Below are 25,687 nucleotides of genomic sequence, written 5' to 3'. Positions count from 1 at the left end.
GGAAGTTTCTCCTTAGTTATAGGTTGCTTCTCTCCCTGTTTAGTTTCCAACTTAGTTTCTTTCCAACTCTTCAGGGATGTTTCCACAACTCACCTGAACAGCAATATATTTGGAGTCTGGCTAGCAGACCAGAACTATAGACTTTAAATGGTGTTTTCTCCACCACTGAGATACAATGCTTTCCTCCCTTCTTAAGTTGGCCCAAAACAGCATCAACAATATTGTTGCTCTCACCAATCCCTTCCTCTTCCTAGTCATTGCTAAGGAGGTCATCCTGACTGGTGAATGCTTCAGTCCTTATGAGAAAGGTGGAGAGATTATCCTTCTGGTTTTTCTGCTCTTCCAACCTGTCAGCAACCCGTTGGGACAATATCTCCAATTAGGCCATTACTGTAAGCTGAGGAAATTTCTGACTCTGTCTGGCTTGTAGGCTACTCTTCCTAGATTCCATGTGGATCCCAACATAAGGGATTTTTTTTTAAAAAAAAAATAATGTATATGGGAAGGCACCAGTGCAGAGAATAAGCTAGAAGGATGGAGACCTACCATGAAAGAAGAATAGGAAACCTACCATGATTGTGCAGCTAGTCAGATCCCAGAGAAAGGGGAACCATGCATTGATTTGGATGGTGGTGGGAGGGCCAAAGCAGTATAATAAATTTGAATTCATTAAATGTACAGCCAATAAAGCAAAAAAAAAGTGTTCATGAATTGAATAACAGAAATCTTTTAAAGGGGTATGAAAGGGAAAGAGAATGGAAATAAAAATATGGTGATCGTCATGATGACAATGATGGTAATAGTAGTAGGATGAGTAATTGTAAAAGCCACTTTGGTGTAGTTGTTAGAGGCATTGAGAAAGAAACCAACAACGAGCCTTGCCTTGATGTCTTTGGAGATTCTCAATCATCTAGGTCAGGGGTAGGCAACCTTGGCTCTTTTATGACTCGTGGACTTCAACTCCCAGAATTCCTGAGTCAGCATGGCTGGTTCAGGAATTCTGGGTATTGAAGTCCACAAGTCATAAAAGAGCCAAGGTTGCCTACCCCTGATCTAGGTTATGATTGTCCCAAAGGTGCTTTTCTTGATTTTTTTTTCCCCTTGAAAATGTTTCACTTCTCATCCAAGAAGCTTCATCACTTCAGTTCGGAACTTAAGATGCTTCTTGGATGAGCAGTGAAATGTTTTCAAGGAGAAAACCACAAAAATCAAGTTGCCTTTTGGAAAAACACCTTTGAGATAGTCTTTCCTTTGGAACAAAGCCAGAAGGTTGACTTTGGACCTGTCCTTTTCCATCAACTATAAGAAGGCCGCACATCCCAAAAATATTGCCTAGAAAATTGACTGGACTTACTAATGTAGCGCTACAGTTGCTGAGTTCTTCAAATAGCTCTATGATTATTATTTTTTTCTGCTGTTACTGCTTTCCCACTCAGTGAAATGGTCCCTCCAATTTGCCATCAGACAACTAGTCGGAGAATTTTGGAGACACGTTCCACCAGCTTGAAAATGAACTTTTAAAGTCACCTCCTTTAAAGAAGGAAAACAATGCTGGGAAACTGCTAGAAAAAAAAATGTAAAAATCATGCATATGTGTACATGTGACTATAAATAAGGCCAAGTAGAGTTTACTAAAGATGTCGGTCAGTCTGCATAATAATTCTGTGTGTGTTAAACTCAGAGAGCAAAAGAGCAGTTGTCAAAGACTATTTTCAGTTTTTGGACAGGCAAAAGGACACACACATTTCAAGATTCAGCTTCAGCATGTACACAAATAAGAATATATATATATTTAAAAAAAAAGGAGTGGGCAATAAACCAAAGAAATTAGACAATAAACTGAAGAAATATAAAACAGTCTTTCCTTAGATCTTGAAATCAAAACAATGTCCTAGACCAGGGGTAGGCAACCTTGGCTCCTTTATGACTCGTGGACTTCAACTCCCAGAATTCCTGAGCCAGCATGGCTCAGCTTGGAAACCTCTCCCTTTCCCCTCAGTGTGGCTGGCTCAGGAATTCTGGGAGTTGAAGTCCACGAGTCAGGAAAGAACCAAGGTTCCCTACCCCTGCCCTATATCATAGGCCGCTTTATGACTCGTGGACTTCAACTCCAGAATTCCTGAGCCAGCATGGCTCAGCTTGGAAACCTCTCCCTTTTCCCTCAGCATGGCTGGCTCAGGAATTCTGGGAGTTGAAGTCCACAAGTCATAAAAGAGCCAGGGTTGCCTACCCCTATCCTAATCTGATTTTAGCTACTTCTGTCCTGGCCTGGAATTCCTTAGCAGGATTTTACTCTCAGCATTTGCCCCTCTTAGTAAACAGAAAGATGGACCGTGTAGCTTCAGAGCATAAAATCAAAGTAAAGGATCTTCTGAACATGCCCCAAGGTTATCAGAGAAGCTGAAAATCTTCGGGATGACTGATTTTTTAAAATGCCTTTTACCAAACAGAAATTGAGATAAGTTGCAACCAGAAGATATTCCATACCTTTGGTTGAAGATTGGGATGAAGCAGCACATAACCATTGGGATCAATTGCAAAATAATAACCGTTGGGACACAGCTGTTAAGGAAAAGAAACATAACTGTAATGCATTGGCCCCTGTAATTGCATTTTAATGAAAAGCTGGAGACTTTAACCATGCTCGTACTGTACTTCTCAACTTACAACAGTTCCCTTAGTGACCGTTCAAAGTTATAAAGGTGCTGAAAAAAGTGATTTATGACCATTTTACACACTTATGACCATTGCAGCCATCCCCAGGGTCACGTGATCAAAATTCAGACATTTGGCAACTGACTCATATTTATGACGGTTGTAATGTCCCGGGGTCACGTGATTCCCCCTTGGGTGACCTTCTGACAAGCCAAGTCAATGGGGAAGCCGGATTCACTTAACAACGGTGTCACTACCTTAACCATTGCAGTGATTCACTTAACAACTGTGGCAAGAAGGGTCATAAAATGAGGCAAAACACACTGGACACGCGTCTCGCTTGGCGGCACAAATTTTTGGGCTCAATTGTGGCCGTACGTCAAGGACTATCTCTCCTATCTTAAAGAACAATGCTAACATTGAATTGATGCAACTTTCCTTGGTGGGGCGTTGAATTACAAGATCTATCATCCCCAGCCACAATGGCCGTATCCAGAGATGGCCCAACTGGAAAATGCTCGGCAAGGAAGTATCTGAACGTATTTTAATATTGCTCACTACAGCTCCAGAAAAAGATGAATTAAATAATCCTGGAAATTAAGCTGTTACATTTTGCTCCAGCCTTCATCCTTCGGAAATCCAGCGACCCATCATGCATGTTATGTAAGGGGAAGGCCTTCAGTTCAAAAATGAGATTGTTTACGTATTGTAATAATGCTCTAAAGCAGAGGCGATAAAGGAAGCAGAAGGCAGAGAGCAATCAGGTTAATAGGTCCTTCCTTGTCGTGTTTTCAAAGCCATGGCACACAGCCATCCCCTCCAAGTCACTTACAACAGCCGAGAACATTTGTTGGTCCTGCTTAAAGAGGGAAGTTATGTCCCCAAAGCTGGTCAAAAATAGGGGAAAGGGCAAATAATTTTATTTTTTTATTATTATTATTATTTTACTTCCAGGCAGTGGAGCTAGATAGCCTGGAAGAGAACCCTAAAGAGGATCCAAGCTACAGCAGAAGTTAAAAAATAGATATTAGGGGAAACTTACGGTGAATCGAGGGGTCAGTTTCTTAATTTCTTCTAGAGACACATCAACTCCCATTACACCAAGAATCAACTGGTTCTGGCAAAGAAACAGACGGATTTATTTTTAGAGGGTTAAAGGTAGCACAATGAGTCAAGCCAATTTCTCTTCTGAGGAGGTCGAAAATAATTAAGAGCAAATTAGCATATTCCAGGTGTTAATGAGATAACTATTCCTCCCGCGGTGCCCAGTAATTAACATGATTTTAAGTCTCTTAATTGTTAAAGCCTTACGTTTGCTTTAATAATGTGTGTACACCGTGTGTACACTCCTGGGTTGGAAACAAAGGAAGATGCCCTCCATGTATCCGGCATCTTTTAATTTTATTTTTTGTCTCATTGTGTGTTATTCATAATGAGGACGCCTTAGTATACTTTATTAGTAAGGCATTTAACAATAATGCCAGCCCAGTCAGTTGTAACCTTCTCCCAATCTCCAAAAAGAAATAACATATAATTAAACAGAATATCAGAACAATCTGAAGGGAGTTGCCAACTCATTCTCTCTCACACACACGAAGCTAAACAAACAAAACCTGGAAGTTATGTCTGAGGATCCACAGCAAAGAGACAGCAGGTATAAATCTACTTAGATGATTTCCAAATCAAATGTTGTAAACTTGCTCATAATCCATTTGGGTTGAAAAATATACAAGCTGCAGTCTCTACGTTAAATCTCACGTAACTTTGTGGACTTATTTCTGCACAGAGATGCTGTAGGAGATGACCAGGTTGAGCCCGAGAGAGGGGTCAAACATGTCATCAGTCATGAGTCCCTGTGTGCCCCCAAGAGATCTACTTTCCAGCCCTCCTTGAGTGCCTTTCTAATCTCCCACGCAATTCTCTGCTTTTTTTTAATTCAATTTTTGATCAGTTTATTTTTTTTACCGCCGCAACTTTTTAGATTTTACACAACAGTGTGTACAAGCCATTTCCATAACAATAAACCTATCTAATTAGCAAAAAAACAAAAACAAAATCAAAGCATCATTCCTTTTTTCGTTGCAAAAACTACAACATCCAGAAGCAATTTCAAAATAGAAGCAAGGTCAGATATTATTCTCTTCTTTGGATAAAAAAATCGATTTGACTCATTTCTCTTGACCGTTAGTTAGTCAGATTTTTGTAGAGAGCTTAAACTTATCTTTATACTTGTCTGAACTGCCTGAATCTCCTGATTTCCTCAGTGCTCGACAGACACATAATACTGCAAGCTCATTGCAGAAAGCATGAATTGGTTTCCACCTCAAGTTGATTATAGTTGATATGGAAGCTTTCTGTCACTCCAGGATTGCGTGAGGTGCTTACCTGAACATTATTTTGATCTTTGGTTAAGTTGAAGACAGGCAAAGTTCCGGAAATGACCAATCCAAGTTCCTAGAAATCAATCAGAGGGAGAACTGTTTTATATTGAAAACGAAATGTAACCATAAACATGGAAGTCACGATTCAAAATGCAGTTCCCAAAACGTCATTTTGAACGAAATGTGAAATAACGTGGAACATTTTTTTATGAAGGAAACAAACAGCAACCTCCACAATCTGTAGGAGAATGAATAGGACATCACAATGCAGGCTTGGCCCTCTGTATACTATGTCTGCCATCTTGGAGGGTTGAACCCCACCCTATCACACTCTGTGGTCTCCAGAAAAATGAGTCTATGCTGACTGAAAAATGTGACTGGACACACAAGGAATTTGTCTCCGGTGCTTAAGCTCTCAGTGTACATACAAACAACAAAGTGGTAAGTCACTGTTCATAAATCATAAGATACAAACAACAAGTGATAAATCGTAAGATACCAACAGCAGGAGGTAGTAGGGAAGATAAGAAGATAAGATGAGAAGGATAATAGCAATACAGCCTTACTACATGGTTAAATATCCTTAGGCAAAAAACAGTGCTGTAGGAATTAGGTATTTAGCAGAGCGATGGTATGGGAGATAAAAACTATTTTTTTGTGTGTAATTGTTTTGGCATGCAATGCCTTATAATGGCATCCTGAGGGGAGGAGATGAGATAGTTTATGTCCAGTATATGAGGAGTCTGTAGATATTTTCTCAGCCCTCTTTCTGACCCTTGCAATGTACAAGTCCCCAGTGAAAGGCAGATGGGGTGCAATTGTTTTTTCTGCAATCCTAATTATCTGTTGAAGTCTGTACCTGTCCTGTTCTATTTGTACTCTATTCTTTTGCACAAGGTGTAGGCTCATGGATCTGAACTGGAAAAGTCTAGTTCAGGGGTAGGCAACCTTGGCTCTTTTATGACTCGTGGAGTTCAAATCCCAGAATTCCTGAGCCAGCCATGCTGAGAGGAAAGGGAGAGGTTTCCATGCTTAGCCATGCTGGCTCAGGAATTCTGGGAGTTGAAGTCCACGAGTCATAAAAGAGCCAAGGTGGCCTACCTCTGGCCTAGGCCGCTTTATGACTCGTGGACTTCAACTCCCAGAATTCCTGAGCCAGCCATGCTGAGAGGAAAGGGAGAGTTTCCAAGCTGAGCCATGTTGGCTCAGGAATTCTGGGAGCTGAAGTCCACGAGTCATAAAAGAGCCAAGTTTGAAGACCCCTGGTTTAAATATTTAAATATTTTTCCTCACAGTCACGTGATCAAAATTCAGGCATTTGGTCAGGGGTAGTCAACCTTGGCTCTTTTATAACTCGTGGACTTCAACTCCCAGAATTCCTGAGCCAGCCACGCTGAAGGGAAAGGGAGAGGTTTCCAAGCTGAGCCAGGCTGGCTCAGGAATTCTGGGAGTTGAAGTCCACGAGTCATAAAAGAGCCAAGGTTGCCTACCCCTGGTCTAATTGAATAGTTACAGAAGAAACAGAAGTGATCCAGTGATCGTGAAGCATGCATGTTAAAGCTTCCATGTTTTCTTCTATTATCTGGGGAAAATGTATTCATGCAACAGGGAACCGTTACATGATAAGGAACTTCCTGTTTGTAGGAAAATACACCAAATCCTTGCCATAAAGTTCTTGATACGTTGCTAACAAAATGCAAACACACACTTGAAGTCCAAAATATATGCGTGAGGGATTTAGAGTCACTCGTCTCCCAAACAAGGTCTAAAATCCAATGCATTTATTAATTTATTAATTTGATGCTTTATCCTTTTGTGCTTCCTGTTTCCAAGTTCCTAATTGATGCTACAATGACTCAGTCATGAATGACACCTTTATCTTCACATAGATTTATCTAAATCTAGAGAGGAGGCTGTTCTCATACTGGTGTTTTCTGACATCCAATTACAACTGTTGCCTAGAAGGTGAACAGATTAATAAATGAATGAAATAGAATCGAGTGGATTTATGCTGCAGCCGTAATCTAGATGGGAGGAATGGGAAATTTTTAAAGAACGGGAAAACCAGGTGAGAATCATAGAATTATAGGGCTGGAAGGGACCTTAGAGGTCTTCTAGTCCAACACTGGTCTATCTCAGAAGTATCACAATAAGACACTTTGGGACCTGAAGACTTCCAAGATGAGGTAGGATCAGGCCCAGCCTCAAGACTGTAAAATATTTGGGCAGCACTCATGAAATATGGCTATAGTATGGGAGAGGCACAACCTAAGTATCCGATATCTGAGAGAAATTGGAAAAACAGAAGTACAGAGAATGTGATTCAAAGGACATATACTACAGTTTTGTCTGTCTGTCTATCTGTCTATCACAGGGATAGGCAACCTTGGCTCTTTTATGACGCGTGGACTTCAACTCCCAGAATTCCTGAGCTAGCCATGCTGAGGGGAAAGGGAGAGGTTTCCAAGCTGAGCCATGCTGGCTCAGGAATTCTGGGAGTTGAAGTCCATGAGACATAAAAGAGACAAGGTTGCCTACCCCTGGTCTATCATATCTATCTATCTATCTATCTATCTATCTATCTATCTATCTATCTATCTATCTATCTATCTATCTACCCATCCATCCATCCATCCATCTATCTATCTATCTATCTATCCATCCATCCATCCATCCATCCATCCATCCATCCATCCATCCATCTATCTATCTATCTATCTATCTATCTATCTGAAAACAATATTTTAATGGCATGTGGGGTACAAAAGTGTGCCCTTACCTCTGAGAAAAACACACTTTTGTCTGCAGCCCTAAAGTAAATCAGCATGAGGTCATCTGAAGAACATATTGTCCAACATATATATATAATTTAATCTGCTTTTCATTGCTGAAGATCAAGTGAATATTCCAATTCTTTGGAACTCATAAAAAAATGATTAGGAGAGCAGAATGATTTTGCTTTGTTTTGGTGTCTTTCCTTGCTGACATTTAAGAACAGGATGTGTAGGAAGATATGAACTTTATCCAGGACATTTCCAGTAAGGCCTTCGTCACTAACCAAGAAAGGATGGTCAATGAACTTCTGAGCATCGGAACTATAATAATGCAAAAGACTGACCTATTTGATACAGTTGGCTTAGAATGGATGGAGCTCATTGAAAAAAAAATTAAGTATTATGTTGTAAAGCTAACAGGAAAAGGTGGAAATTCAGCTGGCCGGGCAGCAATCATATATTACAATAACCACTGTCAGGTTTAAATGTGTATGTCAATGTTATCACCTTTCAGTGTCAAAGGTTTTAATAGCAGGGGTTGCATTCTTGCAATCTGTTTTGTAAATCGATGTCATCCCCTGCACAGACATTTATTTGACACATTTCCAGAGACAGATGAACAACCAGGAAAATGTTAGATTGCTCTGCCTCAAGCAAAGCTAAACAAATAATGCCTGGCTGGAAATCAGTTCGGGCATTGGAGGAAAAGAACGACAATGATTTAATACGTAGAGCCAAAGTTTTCAGCTAGGTTGGTTCAGCAGAGTCGTTCAAAGAGAAGCAATAGATGGAAACTAATCAAGGAGAGAAGCAACCTAGAACTAAGGAGAAATTTCCTGACAGTGAGGACAATCAATCCGTGGAATGGCTTGCCTTCAGAAGTTGTAGGTGCTCCATCACTGGAAATTTTCAAGAAGAGATTGGACAACCCTTTGTCTGAAGTGATACAAGTTTTCCTGCTTTGAGCAGGGGGTTGGACTAGAAGACCTCCAAGGTCCCTTCCAACTCTGATGTTCTGTTAATTAGATTCCAAGCATCCAAGGAAGGAAGACTCTAAAAGAACAACACGAAGTGTGGGGTCCTTGGTGCTCTCTGCGTTTGGTGGCTTTCTTGCAGACGTTTCATTACCAAACTTGGTAACATTATCAGTTGCAGGAATTGGGTATGGCCGGTCTAGAGACAAGAAGGACTAGAGGTGACATGATAGCAGCATTCCAGTATTTGAGGGGCTGCCCCAAAGAAGAGGGGGTCAACTTATTTTCCAAAGCACCAGAAGGCAGGACAAGAAACGATGGATGGAAACTATCCAAGGAGAGAAGCAACCTGGAATTAAGGAGAAACCTCCTGACAGTGAGGACAATTAACCAGTAGAACAATTTGCCTTCAGAAGTTGTGGGTTCTTCAACACTGGAGGTATTTAAGAAGAGACTGGACAGCCATTTGTCTGAAATGGTATGGGATTTCCTGCCTGAGCAGGGGGTTGGACTAGAAGACCTCCAAGGTCCCTTCTAGCTCTGTTATTCTGTTTTCCTGAACGAAAATCCTTCAATTTTTTTCAATATCGAACACGAGAGGAATAAAAATGTATATCTTGCTGAGGTTATTTCTCAGATTCAGAATGGTGCTGAATTTCTAGGGGGGGGGGAGATTTTTACAATGGATAAGGAGCTAGGTAATCCTGGACTTCCAGCCACAATGGAGCCCAAAACTTATGTTGCTAAGCGAGACACTTCTTAAGTGAGTTTTGCCTGATTTACAACCTTTGTAGCCACGGTTGTAAAGTGAATCACTATGATAGTTAAGTTAGTAACGATTTTTAAGTGAATCTGGATTCCTCTTTGAATTTGCCCGTCAGAAGGCTGCAAAATTTGATCCTATGACCCCAGGACACTGCAACCATCATTAATGCTCATCAGTTGACAAGCATATGAATTTTGATCACGTGACCACCAGGATGCTGCAACAGTTGTTACGTGTGAAAAACAGTCACAGGTCACTTTTTTCAGTGTTAACTGTTAACGCTGCTAAAATCGGATGTTCTTGCTTTGACAACATATGGAGATGCAGCCATTTTTCTTTACTTTGTTTTACTCTTAGAATTAGAGTTAGAAATAGATGATACTGGGGGGGGAGGAGGAGGAGGAGGAGGAATGTGCATGGGAGTTTAGTTAGACATAACAATATTGTAACTAGTGTGAGAACCAAGGGTTTTTTTTTTTTTGAAATAAGAGATGATAAGAAATGGCGGATTGAAGAACTGGAGGGAAAGCCTGCATTTCAAGCTAATTGGAGAATGTGATTTATGACGGTTAACTGGAGGAGGGAATTGTGCTTTGATACTATGTGCTCAGGGGAGGGGAATTTGGATTTTGGCTTGGCCTATGTACCTGCCGATGCTAGGCTACTCAAACAAATATCCTTTAAAGGTAAACAATGCCTCAAAGTTCTTTGAAGAGTTTCATCTGTTGGAACCACGACAGTAACTTTGAACAGTCACTAAATAAACTGTTGTATGTCAAGGACTACCTTTATCTAGCTTTTTCCCCTCTCAACAATGTGAGGGCTATGTGAAAATGCAGGTAGGATGCACTAGTATTTCTTCTTCTATGAATCGATTTTTCTCCCTTGCTATCTCTAATCTTTAGCAAACTTTTTTTTTTTTTTTGTTAAAGAGATTCCTTTCAACTGTAAGGAGGAAGTAAGGTTTCTCCGCTGCAACATTTTAGGGCAGTTAATCATTTCATTACTAACCATTTTCGGTCCAAAATACACCTGTTGCACCTACCAGGGCATCTAAATAAACGTTGGTCCACTGGACTTGTTTCGCTTTTTGTTCAGCTAGGACCATCGGCCTGCCCAAAACATCCAAGTATTCCTGTTTTTTTAAAAAAAATAATAATAAAGCAGAAATTGAGTGAACTGGTTAGTGCATGGTATTTTTTAAAAAAAAGTCTAATGAGGCAATTCAAGATTTGTTACAGCAATCAATGATGTCACAGTTGACTATTAATCACATTATTATTGACAATATATTGTAAACACCCTTGGTTGACCACAGAGAAATATTTGTGCAAAACATTTATAGAAGTACAATTTACTGGACAAACCGGTGAGTCCTAGAGGAGATCAACCCTGACTGCTCTTTAGAAGGCCAGATCCTGAAGTTGAAACTCAAGGACTTTGGCCACCTAATGAGAAGGAAGGACTCACTGGAGAAGGGCCTAATCCTGGGAAAGATGGAGGGCAATAGAAGAAGGGGACGACAGAATGAGGTGGCTGGATGGAGTCCCTGAAGCAGTAGGCATGAGCTTAAGTGGAATCCAGAAGATGGTAGAGGACAGGAAGGCCTGGAGGAATGTTGTCCATGGGGTCGCGATGGGTCGGACACGACTTCACAACTAACAATAACAAAGAATGGGCACCATATTAACAAAAGGCTGCCCAACAGCCATGCTTTACATATGAAGTTACAACAGAGTAAACTGTTTACTCTTTTGGTCTCCCCAAAACAACTGAGTATTCCTAGGTTTGTTTCTGTTTTTTTTTTAAAAAAAAAGGCAAAGACTTCATGAGCTGAAGGTAAATCAGGCCGAAGGCTACCATGCGTTACACATACAGTTATAAAGAAAAAATGTTTTTTGCTTCATCTAGATTAAATTTATCAGTTATATACAATGAATACGTAATTTTTGCTTGGTTCCTGTTCTTCGATAATCTAAGGAAATATGTTTTTTGTTTCTTTATATATGACTGTATTGTTAATTTTTAGTAAATTGAATAGTCAGTATTCAGAAGAAAGCCAGTATGATTTAGTGGTGAAGGCACCAAGCAAAAAACCGGGAGACTGTGAATTCTAGTCCCACCTTAGATATGAAAGCCGCCTGGATGACTTTGGGCCAATCACTAGGAGACTGTGAGTTCTAGTCCCACCTTAGACACGAAAGCTGGCTGGGTGACTTTGGGCCAATCACTAGGAGACTGTGAGTTCTAGTCCCACCTTAGACATGAAAGCTGGATTGGTTCCTATCAAAACCAAAGAATCAATATCTTTCCCTCAAGCAATTCTTTATATAAGATATTTTTTTTACTAGCTATTGCATATGGATGAATTTTTATTTCTTCTGCTTTAGAACTGGCATTCCTGATCAATAAATTACTGCAAAAATACGCAAATACCTGTGTGTTTATTCTTATGGCGCCAATGGAAGGAATTTCGTAATAATAACCTGAAATAGAAAATTTAATACAGAACTTTGAGTTTAACTGAAATATTGATTTCCAGACAGAATACTGGGAATGTTATGACTGTGAACCTGGAGTCAACAGCAGAAGAAACTGTGAAATTCAGTTTCAGAAGCTGTACACATTTAAAGATGGCTGATATCAATTTCCTGGTGAATTTTTTTTCTGTACTTTTTTTTGTCTTTCCTATTAACAATTTTAAATTTTTATTTTTCTATATTGGCCACACAAATATCCAAGCTGTGTGTCCTTGTTCCTATGTTCAAAAGGTTTCCCAATTTACAATAAATTACTTAAATACAACATGTAAAAATGTATCTTTGATGATGCACACATTAAGTTTATCATATGCTGATTTAGCAAGGGAGAGGACATATAAATAACAAAACTACACGAAGTTTATAAATAGTAAATAAATAAAGCTACAAGGACATAAACCTGATTTTATTTATACATAAAAAAATTAGGTTTTCCATATTTTGCTACCTGCTTTATCTAGTCTATTGTTCTTAATATTAATATGCTATTTTAGCTGAGAGGTCCTTAGTGCTCGTTGAGCTTGCTTGTTTCATTCAGACATTTTACTGCCCAACTAGGTAACCTCATCAGTGCTAGGAGGAGGAGGAGGAGGAGGAGGAGGAGGAGGAGGAGGAGGAGGAGGAGGAGGAGGAGGAGGAGGAGGAGGAGGAGGAGGAGGAGGAGAAGGAGGAGGAGAAATGTGAGGTCCTTGGTGCTCTCTGAGCTTGGCTGTTTTCTTGCAGACGTTTCATTACCCAACTAGGGAACATCATCAGTGCATGGAAATGTAAGAATTCTTCATTGCTATATTTGCTGTGATGGATTCTGATGTAGTTATTCTATCTCTTTGTTGATCTAGGACTAGGTCTATTTTGCAGCAGCTAGGTAACATCACCAGTGTGAGGAGGAGGAGGAGGAGGAGAAGGAGAAGGAGAAGGAGAAGGAGGAGAAGAAGAGAAGAAGAAGAAGAAGAAGAAGAAGAAGAAGAAGAAGAAGAAGAAGAAGAAGAAGAAGAATAAGAAGAAGAAGAAGAAGAAGAAGAAGAAGAAGAAGAAGAAGAAGAAGAAGAAGAAGAAGAAGAAGAAGAAGAAGAAGAAGAAGAAGAAGAACTGTGCTGTGGGTCCTTGGTGCTCTCTGAGCTTGCTTGTTTCCTTGCAGACGTTTCATTACCCAACTAGTTAACCTCATCAGTGCTAGAAGGGAGGAGGAGGAGGAGGAGGAGGAGGAGGAGGAGGAGGAGGAGGAGGAGGAGGAGGAGAAGAAGAAGAAATGTGAGGTCCTTGGTGCTCTCTGAGCTTGGCTGTTTTCTTGCAGACATTTCATTACCCAACTAGTTAACCTCATCAGTGCTAGAAGGGAGGAGGAGGAGTAGGAGGAGAACAAACGTGAGGTTCTTGGTGCTCTTGGAGCTTGCTTGTTTCCTTGCAGACGTTTCATTACCCAACTACATCATCTCATCAGTACTAGCAGGGATTGACGTTTACTCTCTTTTTACATCTCAGCCCTGAGCTGCAAATATTCTCCTTTACAGGCTTAAAAGTATCAGAGGGCACTCAGCAGCAACAGTATTATAGATAAATATAAACTGTGGCTTGTTGTAAAACATTTATTCATGCATATAAACACAGAGTACCTTTATTTTCACAGGCCATCCACTGTATGGGTCCTTTGTCATAATTATGTTGACCAACAGAAAATGTAAACACACGGACCTAAAACAGAAATATACTGTGTATGTGTGTGTGTGCGTTAGATAAGCATCAGCTAAAAATGCTGCTGTGAGTATAATATGGCTGGACCTTTATTATTAGCCATGCTTGGATCTTTTGAACATATTCACGAGCGCTAATAGGAAATGATATAAGACAAAATAAAGTTTGACGTTAGAAAAAATGATGGGTTGATACTGCCGCATCATTAAATAATGGCTGCCATCTAGTGCAAGAGCTGTTGATGAGTGACAAAAATAGAAGACAAGTCTCATTTAGGTGGCGCAGCAGTTAGGGTGCAGTACTGCAGGCCACTTCAGCTGACTGTGTTCAGCAGGTCAGTGGTTCAAATCTCACCGGCTCAAGGTTGACTCAGTCTTCCATCCTTCCGGGGTAGGTAAAATGAGGACCCAGATTGTTGGGGGCAATGTAAATATATATATATATGCATTGCTTACTGGTGTACACCGCTTAGAGCAGTGGTTCTCAACCTTTTTAATGCCGCGAACCCCCAACCGGTTGTAAGTCAAGGACTACTCAACCGGTCGTAAGTTGAGGACTACTCAACTGGTGCAGCACCAATTGCAGAATGGGACTTTTGGCGGGCTCAGCAGGGCAGAGACAGCCTGGACAATTCCTATTGGCTTTTGAAAGCCAATAGAATTAGACTCTATTCAAGAGAGTCTATTCTATTGGCTTTCAAAAGCCAATAGAATAAAAGGGAGTAGCACAGCTAAGGAAAAGGGGAAAAAAATGGCGGACTACATTGTTTGGTGACCCCCATGAAATGGTCGTTCGACCCCAAATGGGGTCCCGACCCACAGGTTGAGAACCACTGGCTTAGAGAGTGCTTGCACTTAAAGTGGTATATAAGTCTCATAAATAAATAAATTGTATGATGACCGCCTTTGGTTATCTAAATTAAGTTGTTTTAGGAAGCCTTCTGGAAGACAAGTTGTTGTGAAACTATTCAAAGCTGTTGCAGTTGTTTCTACCCAGCCTTGGGTTCTCTATTCCTCAAACTGTCTTGGGTTTTACCAGCTCTCAATTTTTCCTAAACATCTCCAGGTTGAGGTAGCAATGGTTCTTAATAAAGGTAACCCAAGAACTAGGAGGGGACTTAGAGAAGAAGGATTTTCTCTGCCGTGGCTCTTCTCCTTTGGAATTTTTACCCCGTGAAGTGAGATCATCTCCTACCCTTCTGATCTTCCACAGGATCCTGAAGACCTAGCTCGGCCAGATGGCTTGGGACCCTAATGGGGGAGCATCAAAACAGAATAACAGAGTTGGAATGGATCTTGGAGGTCTTCTTATCCAACCGCCTATACCTGTGGTGGTAAACCTATATGCGTGCCACAGTGGCACTCAGAGCCCTCTCTATGGGCACGTGAGCCGTCGCCCCAGTCCTACGCCTTCAGCTGGGTTTTATAAAACCTTTTCACTTTAGGCCTCTGCTGCCATGTGCAAAAAAACAATCAATCAATCAATTTCAACTTCTCGCGGGAAAAAAAAGATCTCGCAAAGTTGGAATTGATTGATTGAACTTTTTAGTCCCATCCAGTCTGCCGTTACCACTGCAGCCACGCCCACCCAATGGGCCACACCCACCCAATGGGCCACACCCACCCAATGGGCCACGCCCACCCAGCACCTGATGATACATAAGTGGGTTTTGGGTTGCAGTTTGGGCACTCGGTCTCTAAAAGGTTCGCCATCACTGGCCTATATCCTATGCCATTTCAGTTGTCGAATCTCTTCTTAAAAACCTCCAGTGTTGGAGCACCCACAACTTCTGGAGGGCAAGTCAATTCACTGCTTAATTGTTCTGTCAGGAAATTTCTCCTTAGTTCTAGGTTGCTTCTGTGGGAAGTCACCCCCCCCCCAGAGAAAGAAATATTTTTGGAAATATTTAAAAGAGAGAATATATCTCCCTAAAGGATTTAAGGGCAGAAACCAACCAACCCTCCAAGTCTCTCTGTCCCAAACAGAAACCAAGTCTGCAGAAATGCAGATGTGATAATCTTGTCAGAAAGACTGGAATCAGGAAACTGGGATTAGGAAGAAAGATTCCTAGAATCAACAACTCTTCACACCAAAAATCTAAGAGTCGTCAGCCACAGCCCCAGGGAAGCAGGATATGATCTTTGGGACATAATAGGATTAACCCACCACCATCAGAATACCAGAAAGGCACATTTAGACTCAGGTCAAAGTTCATGCCACAGGAACAACTCCAAACAAAAGGCTCCAGAGGGTATAAAAACCCACTCCCTACATGTGCTCACTCTCTTTTCTGCCAGAGCCATCTTTCTGTCTGGCTCTCCTCTTCAATAAACTGCAACCTTCTTTCTAAAGCAGTTGCCATGTTGTTTATTCCCGGCTTGGACTGAATTATGATGAGGACTTTTCCTTCAACACTTCTCTCCTTGATTAGTATCCATCCGTTGCTCCTTGTCCTGCCTTCTGGTGCTTTGGAGAATAAGTTGACCCCCCCTTTTCTTTGTGGCAGCCCCTCAAATACTGGAACACTGCTGTTATGTCATCTCTAGTCCTTCTTTTCATTAAAGTAGACATACCCACTTCCTGCAACTGTTCTTCATATGTTTTAGCCTCCATTTCTCTGATCATCTTTCTTGCTCTTCTCTGCACTCTTTCTAGAATCTCAACATCTTTTTTTATATATACCAGTGGCACAACTGACTCAATAAAATGATCAAATGAATAATGTGTGTATGAGGAACTTAGTCTCCTCTGTCCATTAAAAACAGATGTAGCTTCCATAAGGATTTATTAATTTCATAATACAAGACCAGTGTAGATAAAACTTTAAGGTGAGCCAGTACATGTATACCACAGTCTTTTGATGAACAGAATGCCTAAGTAGTTGGAAAAGTTTTAAAAAATCCTCGGGGGTAAATGGAATCAGGCAATTTGCCTAGATCCTATTTTAGGCTCACCTTGTCTAAAAAATTGTTTCACTTTTTAAAGCCTCCCAGGTAATAAGCAATTCAAAGAGAATACGAGGAGAGCTAATTTGGATTCTACATTTCCTTGCCAATTAGACTGAAAATTGTCAATCAAAGTTAGAGGGGTGAAGCCCACTGGGAAGAAATTTAATTTAAGCCAATAATTAATCCGTCAAAGTTGGGCTTTGGCCTCAACCTTCACCAGGCCTGTTTCCAGCTTGCATGCCAAGTTAGATGATACTGAGAAGACAACTCAAGGGAAGGTTGGTTTGATCCTTTCCAACTTGGCAAAACAGTAACAAGAAACCTAGGATTGGTACAGAAGTTGGACTCAACCTTTAGCCGAGTTCAAAATATTGTTTAATTCAGATATTCATCTCCAGGTCTGAAAATGCATCTAATGTGCGTTGGGTTGAATGTGAACTGTGAATCTACCTTACAACCACCTTCACAGCACATTGTTAAGCCTCTAACACTGATCCTTTTATGTGGAACTTCATAAACCAGGTTTAATATCAAGAAATAAGGGTTTAGGATATAGAATCTCGCACGCTAGGCAAGAGAGAACTCTGTGAATTGTCTGAACCCCCTTTTTCTCAGAATGACGAGCCCTAATTATCCTTTTCTCACAAAACCTATTTTTGGGGGGTGAGTGATACCTTGAAATACATCAAAACTCCAGAACACCCAGCGAATTCTTTTACACAGACGTGCAAAGTGGGAGCAGCAGGACATGTCCCCGTGGCCAGCAAATTTTCTTAAAATGCTGCAATGGTCATTAAATAGTCATTCATAGTAATTGCAAATTTTCATTTATACTTTTACAGTGTCTGCATCTTTGTGTGTATGCATTTTTATTTTCCAACAAATGAATTCTTCAGATATGCACCAGGAATTACAACGTCCCTAAGTACGAAGGTGCCCATAGCCACACTGCATTGATCGATGGACTCAAATGAGCAGTTTCTGAATAAACCCTGAATGTTCCCCTCAATATCTATTTTCTTAGTACAAAATCACCTTTTAAGAAAATGTAACAAAAAAGCACATCACACCTCATTTCAGAAAGAGACCCAACTCTCTCCTTAACAACTGTCTTAGATTTCCCTCAGGATCAAATCAGTTTAACTAGGAAATTGACTCGCCACCGTGGCCCAGGGCAGGTATAATGTTTCCAAAAACAATGTATCATTGTTGGAACTGAAAAGTCTTCCAAAAAGTCAAATTATTACCAATTCAGGCCTATTACACATAACGGAGCTTTATAAAAATGAGACTTTAATCAGTCTGTGTTGTTCGCCAGATGCTAGAACATTCTATGCACAGACCATTGGTTAAATAAATGTCTGCACGAACAGCAGACGGCACCCGCAATTATTCCTACCCGCAAAGATGTTTCTGCAAAGTGACGGCCACTTAGCTGAAATTTTAAATGCAGTTATAAGGAAGAGCTTGCCTGACATTCTCTAAGCTGGTTAGTCTTCTTATCAATCAATGACCTAGGATCTAGCCATAATTGCTGTCTCTGGCCAGTAAAAATCAGAAGCAATCTGCTTCAAGGGCTTCATTGCAGATTCAGTCCTGTTCACTCTAAACAGTAGTGGCTGGTTGACTAGCCCCCCCAAATTGGAATTTCATACATCTGGTAGAACAGGGGTCTACAAACTTGGTCCTTTTATGGACTTCAAAATTCCCAGAATTCCTTAGCCAGAATGCCTGGCTGAGGAATTCTGAGAGTTGAAGTCCACAAGTCATGAAGGGGCCATAGTTCCCCCATGCTGGCTCAGGAATTCTGGGAGTTGAAGTCCACAAGTCATGAAAAGGCCATAGTTCCCTCATGCTGGCTGAGTAATTCTGGGAGTTGAAGTCCACAAGTCATGAAGGGGCCATAATTCACCCATGCTGGCTCAGGAATTCTGGGAGTTGAAGTCCACAAGTCATGAAGGGGCCATAGTTCCCCCATGCTGGCTGAGGAATTCTGGGAGTTGACGTCCACAAGTCATGAAGGGGCCATAGTTCCCTCATGCTGGCTGAGGAATTCTGGGAGTTGAAGTCCACAAGTCATGAAGAGGCCATAGTTCCCCCATGCTGGCTCAGGAATTCTGGGAGTTGAAGTCCACAAGTCATGAAAAGGCCATAGTTCCCTCATGCTGGCTGAGGAATTCTGGGAGTTGAAGTCCACAAGTCATGAAGGGGCCATAATTCACCCATGCTGGCTCAGGAATTCTGGGAGTTGGAGTCCACAAGTCATGAAGGGGCCATAGTTCCCCCATGCTGGCTGAGGAATTCTGGGAGTTGACGTCCACAAGTCATGAAGGGGCCATAGTTCCCCCATGTTGGCTGAGGAATTCTGGGAGTTGACATCCACAAGTCATGAAGGGGCCATAGTTCCCCCATGCTGGCTGAGGAATTCTGGGAGTTGACGTCCACAAGTCATAAAAGGGCCAAGTTTGAAGACCCCCTGTGGTAGAAGGTAAGGAAGGAACTGCTATGGGAGACCCCGCAATGCTGGAATACTACCGTCATGTCATCCCTAGCCCTTATTTTCTCTAGACTAGCCCTACCAATTTCCTGCAACCATTCTTCATGGGTTTTTTTTCCCCTCCAGTCCTTTAATCATCTAAGTTGCTCTTCTTTGAGACTTTGGAAAAAGTGCAGAGAAGAGCAACTAAGATGATTAAAGGCCTGGAGACAAAAACATATGAAGAACGGTTGCAGGAATTGGGTACGTCTAATCTAGAGAAAAGAAGGACTAGGGGATGATGCGATAGCAGCGTTCCAGTATTTGAGGGGCTGCTACAAAGAAGAGGGGGGAGGGGCAACCTATTTTCCAAAGCACCAGAAGGGAAGACAAGAAACAATGGATGGAAACTAATCAAGGAGAGAAGCAACCTGGAATTAAGGAGAAACTTCCTGACAGTGAGAACAATTAACCAGTAGAACAGCTTGCCTTCAGAAGTTGTAGGAGCTTCATCATTGGAGGTTTTTAAGAAAAAACTGGACAGCCACCTGTTTGAAATGGTATAGAGTCTCCTGTCTGAGCAGGGGATTGGACTAGAAGACCTCCAAGGTCCCTTCCAGCTCTATTGATCCCAACTATCATATGCTACCCCAGATGAAGGTGGCACTATGTTATTTCCCATGCTACCAAAAATATTACTATTGAATGCAGGTAGTTATTGGGTCCCCAACTGTAGAACAGACCTGGCACTATCACCACTGAGCTTCCATTGCTCCCGTTCTGCTGGTGACAGCAATCCTCCCAACTCAACTGCCCAAGGAGAGGGAAGGGGAGACTTGAGCAAAAACTAGAAAACAGCTAATTTCATGAAATTGATTTTGAAGAACCTTCATCAAGCATTCTTCCAGAATATGTGAAAGCCGAAAGCCGAAAAGAGAAACTGTGTCCTCTCTTCTCAGCTCCTGCCATTAAATGAAAGTTGAGGAATTCCCAACTCCATTCAGCTAGGGCAGTGGTTCTCAACCTGTGGGTCGGGACCCCATTTGGGGTCGAACGACCATTTCACGGGGGTCGCCAAACAACGCAGTCCGCCATTTTTTCCCGCTTTTCCTTAGCTGTGCTACTCCCTTTTATTCTATTGGCTTTTGAAAGCCAATAGAATAGACTCTCTTGAATAGAGTCTAATTCTATTGGCTTTCCAAAGCCAATAGGAATGGTCCAGGCTGTCTCTGCCCTGCCGAGCCCGCCAAAAGTCCCATTCTGCAAACGGTGCTGCACCAGTTGAGTAGTCCTCAACTTACGACCGGTTGAGTAGTCCTCGACTTACGACCGGTTGGGGGGTCGCAGCATTAAAAAGGTTGAGAACCACTGAGCTAGGGATCTTGCCACCATATTAACAACATTTGCAAAGGTGGGGTGGTGAAGATGGTGTTGAGTGAAGATACAGTATTGTTAGCGTGGATCAGAGAACCCAAAATGGTGTGATTGAGCTCTATTTCAATCTTTTGAAAGTCAAGAGATACTAGAATTTCAAACCCTGGTGACTCATAGGCACATCCATCCAGTTTCCTTGGCAACAATTTTAAGTTGACCTCAGCCTTCTTCCAGAATGGTTTTCAATTTCCCACTGTAGTACAGCTTTGGCATTTCCAGAAAGTTCTCTCATCCAAATACTAACCAGGCCTGATCCTGCTTAGCTTCTGAGCCCAGATGGTCAACCTGGCGCTATCCCAGCTGTGACATAGTTTCTGTTATCTTCTTAAATTATCACATTTCTTTTTTTTAATCATTGCCTAAAATATATTCAATATTACATCAATATGAAAATGAAAATATTACTTTAAAATAGAGCAAAGCTATTTGTTTAAAATTCCACTGCTCATTCCTTTTTATGCACTGACCTAAGTTCACACATGTTACACATTTGCATCACCTTCTTGACTTTTTTTTTAAAAAAATAGCAAATGATTTTAGAGAAAGTAAATATCGATATATTTTTACCAAAGGATCTTACCTTCTTGTCCTTATTGTATTTCTCAAATATCTCCTGAGCTTTTTCTTCACCTCCATCAGTAAACAACATTATAATTTTGTTGCAGTTAGCTCTGAAGACACTCTGACTATTCTAGAATAGATGAAAATGTAGTCAGGAGACATACATTCAATTTTGCAGCTACTAAGATTGTTGGCCGAGCAGGTACAAAAATAGTCAGGGAAATGATTGAAGCCTGGGACTGGGCCCTTTGTCAGTTAACAGGCGTACTAAATTACCACCAGCTTATCAAATACTTAAGAGCTGAGGGCATAAATATGACTCATAGAACAGTCCAAAGCATGGTGACCAAATTTGATCTCACATCATTATCCTGGGACACATATATTTGCCTTCATTCATAATTTCTTCCTGCTATTCACATAAAGATTGGCAAACTAACTTCACAGAGAAAAGACAGGATATGAATGTCATGTATAAATAAAATTGGAATTCACTCACTTATTCAATAACTAAGCCCATTCTAAACAATCATTTCTTTATGGTACTACAAAAATGTCAATACACCAAAATTAAGTTTTTAATTTGATGAGACTAAGATTATTAAATTGAATGAGTCTTCAATATTGATTGAGTCTTAAATATTTTAAGTTATTTATCTATCCATCTTTTTTTTTCAAACACTCTCCCTAGGTTAATAAAACTAGCAATAGGATCTTCACTCAGAAATAAAACATTTATGTAGAAATAAAAACATTCACACAGGATCCAACACAGATTCTTGTTGCTTTGGAAATCTGACAGTGTAAACTTTTTTTAAAAAAAATGCTTCATAAAAGTTATAAATTACCCATGATCAAACCTGCTCCTATTTCAGATTCTGTGATGATACCGAAAACTCCATATAGCCATGAATAAATAAAATAATTTATGAAAGATACAACCTGTGAATAATTGCCGTGGTTTAAGTAAAGGAACTGTATTTCAGATATTTAATAAAAGCAAAGAACTTTTTTGCAGCATGTAACTGCATATCTCCACTGATAACCAATTTAAGTAATATCTTGAAAATGCTTATTGGTCAAATAAAGATTTAGGAACTGAATATTGAATTACCATTAAATTACACACTGGCTGAGGAATTCTGGGAGTTGAAGTCCACAAGTCATAAAAGGGCCAAGTTTGAAGACCCCTGTCTTAAATCTAACAAAGAAAATGGAGGCTGGCTGAGGAATTCTGGGAGTTGAAGTCCACAAGTCATAAAAGGGCCAAGTTTGAAGACCCCTGTCTTAAATCTAACAAACAAAATGGAGGCTGGCTGAGGAATTCTGGGAGTTGAAGTCCACAAGTCATAAAAGGGCCAAGTTTGAAGACCCCCTGCTCTAAAAGAATGCATACAACCAGCTATCTGAAAGGAATATAAATCTTTCCTTTCCCCATCAACCAGTCAGAGCTGAAGAAGCTTCTGGAATGAGCAGCGAAGAAAAACAAGAAAGTCCAGTTGCCTCCTGAAAAAGCACCATTGGGACCCTCCCCTGCCTTTTTGCAGAAGCAGCCCCTCCCTCCCACAACACCAGTCTACCATTTACCCCAGAGACTGTGCAATAGTTCTTTTTCTAATTCTAAAAGGAGCTTCTGAACATCTGGTGTCCTATTATTTTCCAGGAAAATGCAGGTTTTTCAAAGCCTTGTAGAGAGGATAACAAACTTGGAAGCATCCTAATTTTGGACAGTAAATGACAAAGAAGCACTGGTTTATACTGGTGCTCCTAGTACAATTCTAGAGAGTCTTTTGGAGATGCTAAGCAAGTGTTTGCTAGCCAAACCTGATATAATTTTGGCATTAATCACAGTTTAGCAGGTCACTCTAACACTGCCACATACGTAACCTTAATTCTGACCAGTGGCAACCAGCCACCCCATAAATCAACTTTAAATCAAAAGGTTGCAGGTTTACCCAATTATAGCTGAAATTAGCCAGAGTTTGTCAAGCCCACAAACACTCCCCATTAGGGAGGGAAGATTAAAATTCCTTGCTTAGAAGCTTTATTTCTAAAATCCCCTTTTTCATGGGGGGGGCAGAATTTTCAAAAGAGCAGGAAAGTCTACTGAGGTCCATGGAGAGCTTAAGAAACAGAGGAAGAAAAATGAAAGCAAGATTAAAACTCTTGCATCTGAAATCACAAGTGGGCCTAAATGTAACATCTTCCTCCACCGAACTTCGTTAAAATTAAATGGAACTGCTGCAGGAAAGCGATTATTTTTTGTTGTTGTTATTGTGACAGTGGGAAGTAACCCACCACTCACCGTATTCCTTTTAAAAACTCCATCTGCTTTTTATATGGCTGTTACGTATAAGCTGGGTTGACAAGATCAGAAATGAGGAGGGGATAAGCTGCCTGGGAAAGCCAAGGGAAATCATCAAAACAATTAAAAACGAAAGTTAGACTATTTCGAACATGTGATGCGACACCCAGAAAAATACAGCATACTCCATTTAATCCTCCAGGGAAAGATTGAAGGCAAACGAGGTCCAGGCAGAAGAAGAACATCATGGCTTCAAAATCTAAGGGACTAGTTTGATCAAAACTCAGCAGCACTTTTTTGTGTGGCTGCTGATAAAAACAGGATCATCAATGTCCAATAACAGATGTAGAAGAAGAAGAAGAAGAAGGAGAAGGAGAAGGAGAAGGAGAAGGAGAAGAAGAAGAAGAAGAAGAAGAAGAAGAAGAAGAAGAAGAAGAAGAAGAAGAAGAAGAAGAAGAAGAAGAAGAAGAAGAAGAAGAAGAAGAGCTTTTAAAATGGCTTTATTAAAAATACTGATTTTTCCCCAACCATCTATTGGGAAAGCAATATTCTTTATTTGCTTTGGACACATCGGGATGACTCAAAAGAGCTTCTGAACTTAATGAAGCCTGTCCTCACTTAATGACTGGTCACTTAGTGGATGTTCAAAATTACAACAGAACCCCCCAAGGGTACTTACGACCACTTCCAGAGTGTCAGTGGCACACACAGACCCACGATCACAAGATCTTATTTGGGGAGCTAGGCACCTGCAGTGTTCTGTTGTCACATGACCTGATCTATGATTATTATTATTTTTTGCTATTTTCTATTAGTAATTCTTACATATTCTGGTTATTGTATCTGACCACAAACTACTCCACATATCTTTTCTAGAATGGACAGAGGCATAGTTTTATTATAACTTTATAATAACATGCAATGCAACTTTAATTCAGTGTCTTCAAGCTGCTGTAAAAATTTCTCATGACTCAGAGTTTTAAAAATTAATACTCAGATGAAATTGTGTTGTTTTTTTCTTACTAGGAATTTATTTCTTTGAGGGGTCCATGGTGTTTTCTGAGGTTGGTTGTTTTCTTGCAGATATTCCATTAGTCGAACTAGGTAACATCATCAGTGCTAGTCAATCCATGCTAATTCATTTCCTTATCACTAGAGGGCACTGTGGCACTGCTGTCTCTTTTCCAGTATGATCGCCCCCTCTACTGGTTAAAAATATATAGTGCAGCTTTCATGCCTTAAAAAGCCAGAGATGGGTTGGAAAGCAGAGAAGAGAGAACAGCGGGTAGAAACAGAAGAGGTGGCAGAAGTAGAACATAGGATAGGAGAGAATAAATTAGGAAAGGGAAAGTAGAGACTGAGAAGAAAGTGTGGGGAAGCACTGGGTAGGAAAGAGGAGGCAAGAGATGAGTGTGGTGAAATTACTACAGAGTGGCAGAAGGTATGAAATCTTCCAAAGGAGCAACAATGCAGTTCATATATTTGATATGCAGAAAGAGAGGCAGGATGGACCTTCCCTAACCTCTTATGGGGTATATCTAATAGCTTTGCAGATTTGTGCTTTAGTCCGGCAAGATTCCTGTCTACAGGCAAGCAACAATAAAGAAACTGCTCTGGAATAACTTAAGTTATTTGATAGTTTGACCGCATTGTGGTGAGATGGGCAACTATATATAGACTCTTATCACGTACGTCTAATAAGTATGCAGATTTGTGCTTTAGTCCGGCAAGATTCCTGTCTATAGGCAAGCAACAATTAAGAACCTGCTCTGTAATAACTCGAGTCGTTCATGATTCCCTCACCTGACAGTTTGATCACAATGTGGTGAGAGGGGCAACTATATAAAATACTTAAATGAATAAATAAAAGAAAGCCTGGGTGTCTCCTTGAGGTGCCCTAAGACAATCTTCTAGGAGCCCCCCAAAAAACCCAAGGAGGTTTTCTTTTTTTTTCTTTTTTTTCTTTTCTTTTCTTTTTTCTTTCTTTCTTTTTCTTTCTTTCTTTCTTTCTTTTTTCTCCCTCCCTCTCCTTCCTTTCCTCCTTCCTTCCTCTCTCCATCCTTCCGTCCTTCCCTCTGTTCTTCCTTCCTTCCTTCCTTCCTTCCTTCCTTCCTCTCTCCCTCCCTCCCTCCATCTTCCTTTCTCTGCTTTCTTTCATTCTTTCTTTCTTTTTTCTCCCTC

At 40.7% G+C, this 25,687-nt stretch overlaps 1 protein-coding gene across 4 annotated transcripts in view; it reads right to left on the bottom strand.

The window, feature by feature from the left end:
* Positions 1–25,687, bottom strand: part of CACNA2D1 (calcium voltage-gated channel auxiliary subunit alpha2delta 1) — a 336,443-nt gene that overhangs the window by 49,221 nt on the left and 261,535 nt on the right. For all 4 annotated transcript variants that reach the window (XM_039353434.1, XM_039353435.1, XM_039353436.1 and 1 more), the window contains exons 12-18: positions 21,221–21,331; positions 13,704–13,782; positions 11,987–12,036; positions 10,596–10,685; positions 5,041–5,109; positions 3,698–3,772; positions 2,488–2,562 (exon numbers count right to left, since the gene is read on the bottom strand). In XM_039353434.1, coding sequence (XP_039209368.1) covers positions 2,488–2,562; positions 3,698–3,772; positions 5,041–5,109; positions 10,596–10,685; positions 11,987–12,036; positions 13,704–13,782; positions 21,221–21,331 — 549 coding nt within the window. The remainder of the gene's footprint in view (positions 1–2,487; positions 2,563–3,697; positions 3,773–5,040; positions 5,110–10,595; positions 10,686–11,986; positions 12,037–13,703; positions 13,783–21,220; positions 21,332–25,687) is intronic.

The sequence above is a fragment of the Crotalus tigris genome, unplaced genomic scaffold (assembly GCF_016545835.1).
Source record: "Crotalus tigris isolate CLP2741 ecotype Arizona unplaced genomic scaffold, ASM1654583v1 scf7180000018523.1292444, whole genome shotgun sequence".
NCBI lineage: Eukaryota > Metazoa > Chordata > Lepidosauria > Squamata > Viperidae > Crotalus > Crotalus tigris.
Note: the sequence above shows the minus strand (reverse complement) of the source record. Positions and strands in the feature narration are given on the sequence as shown.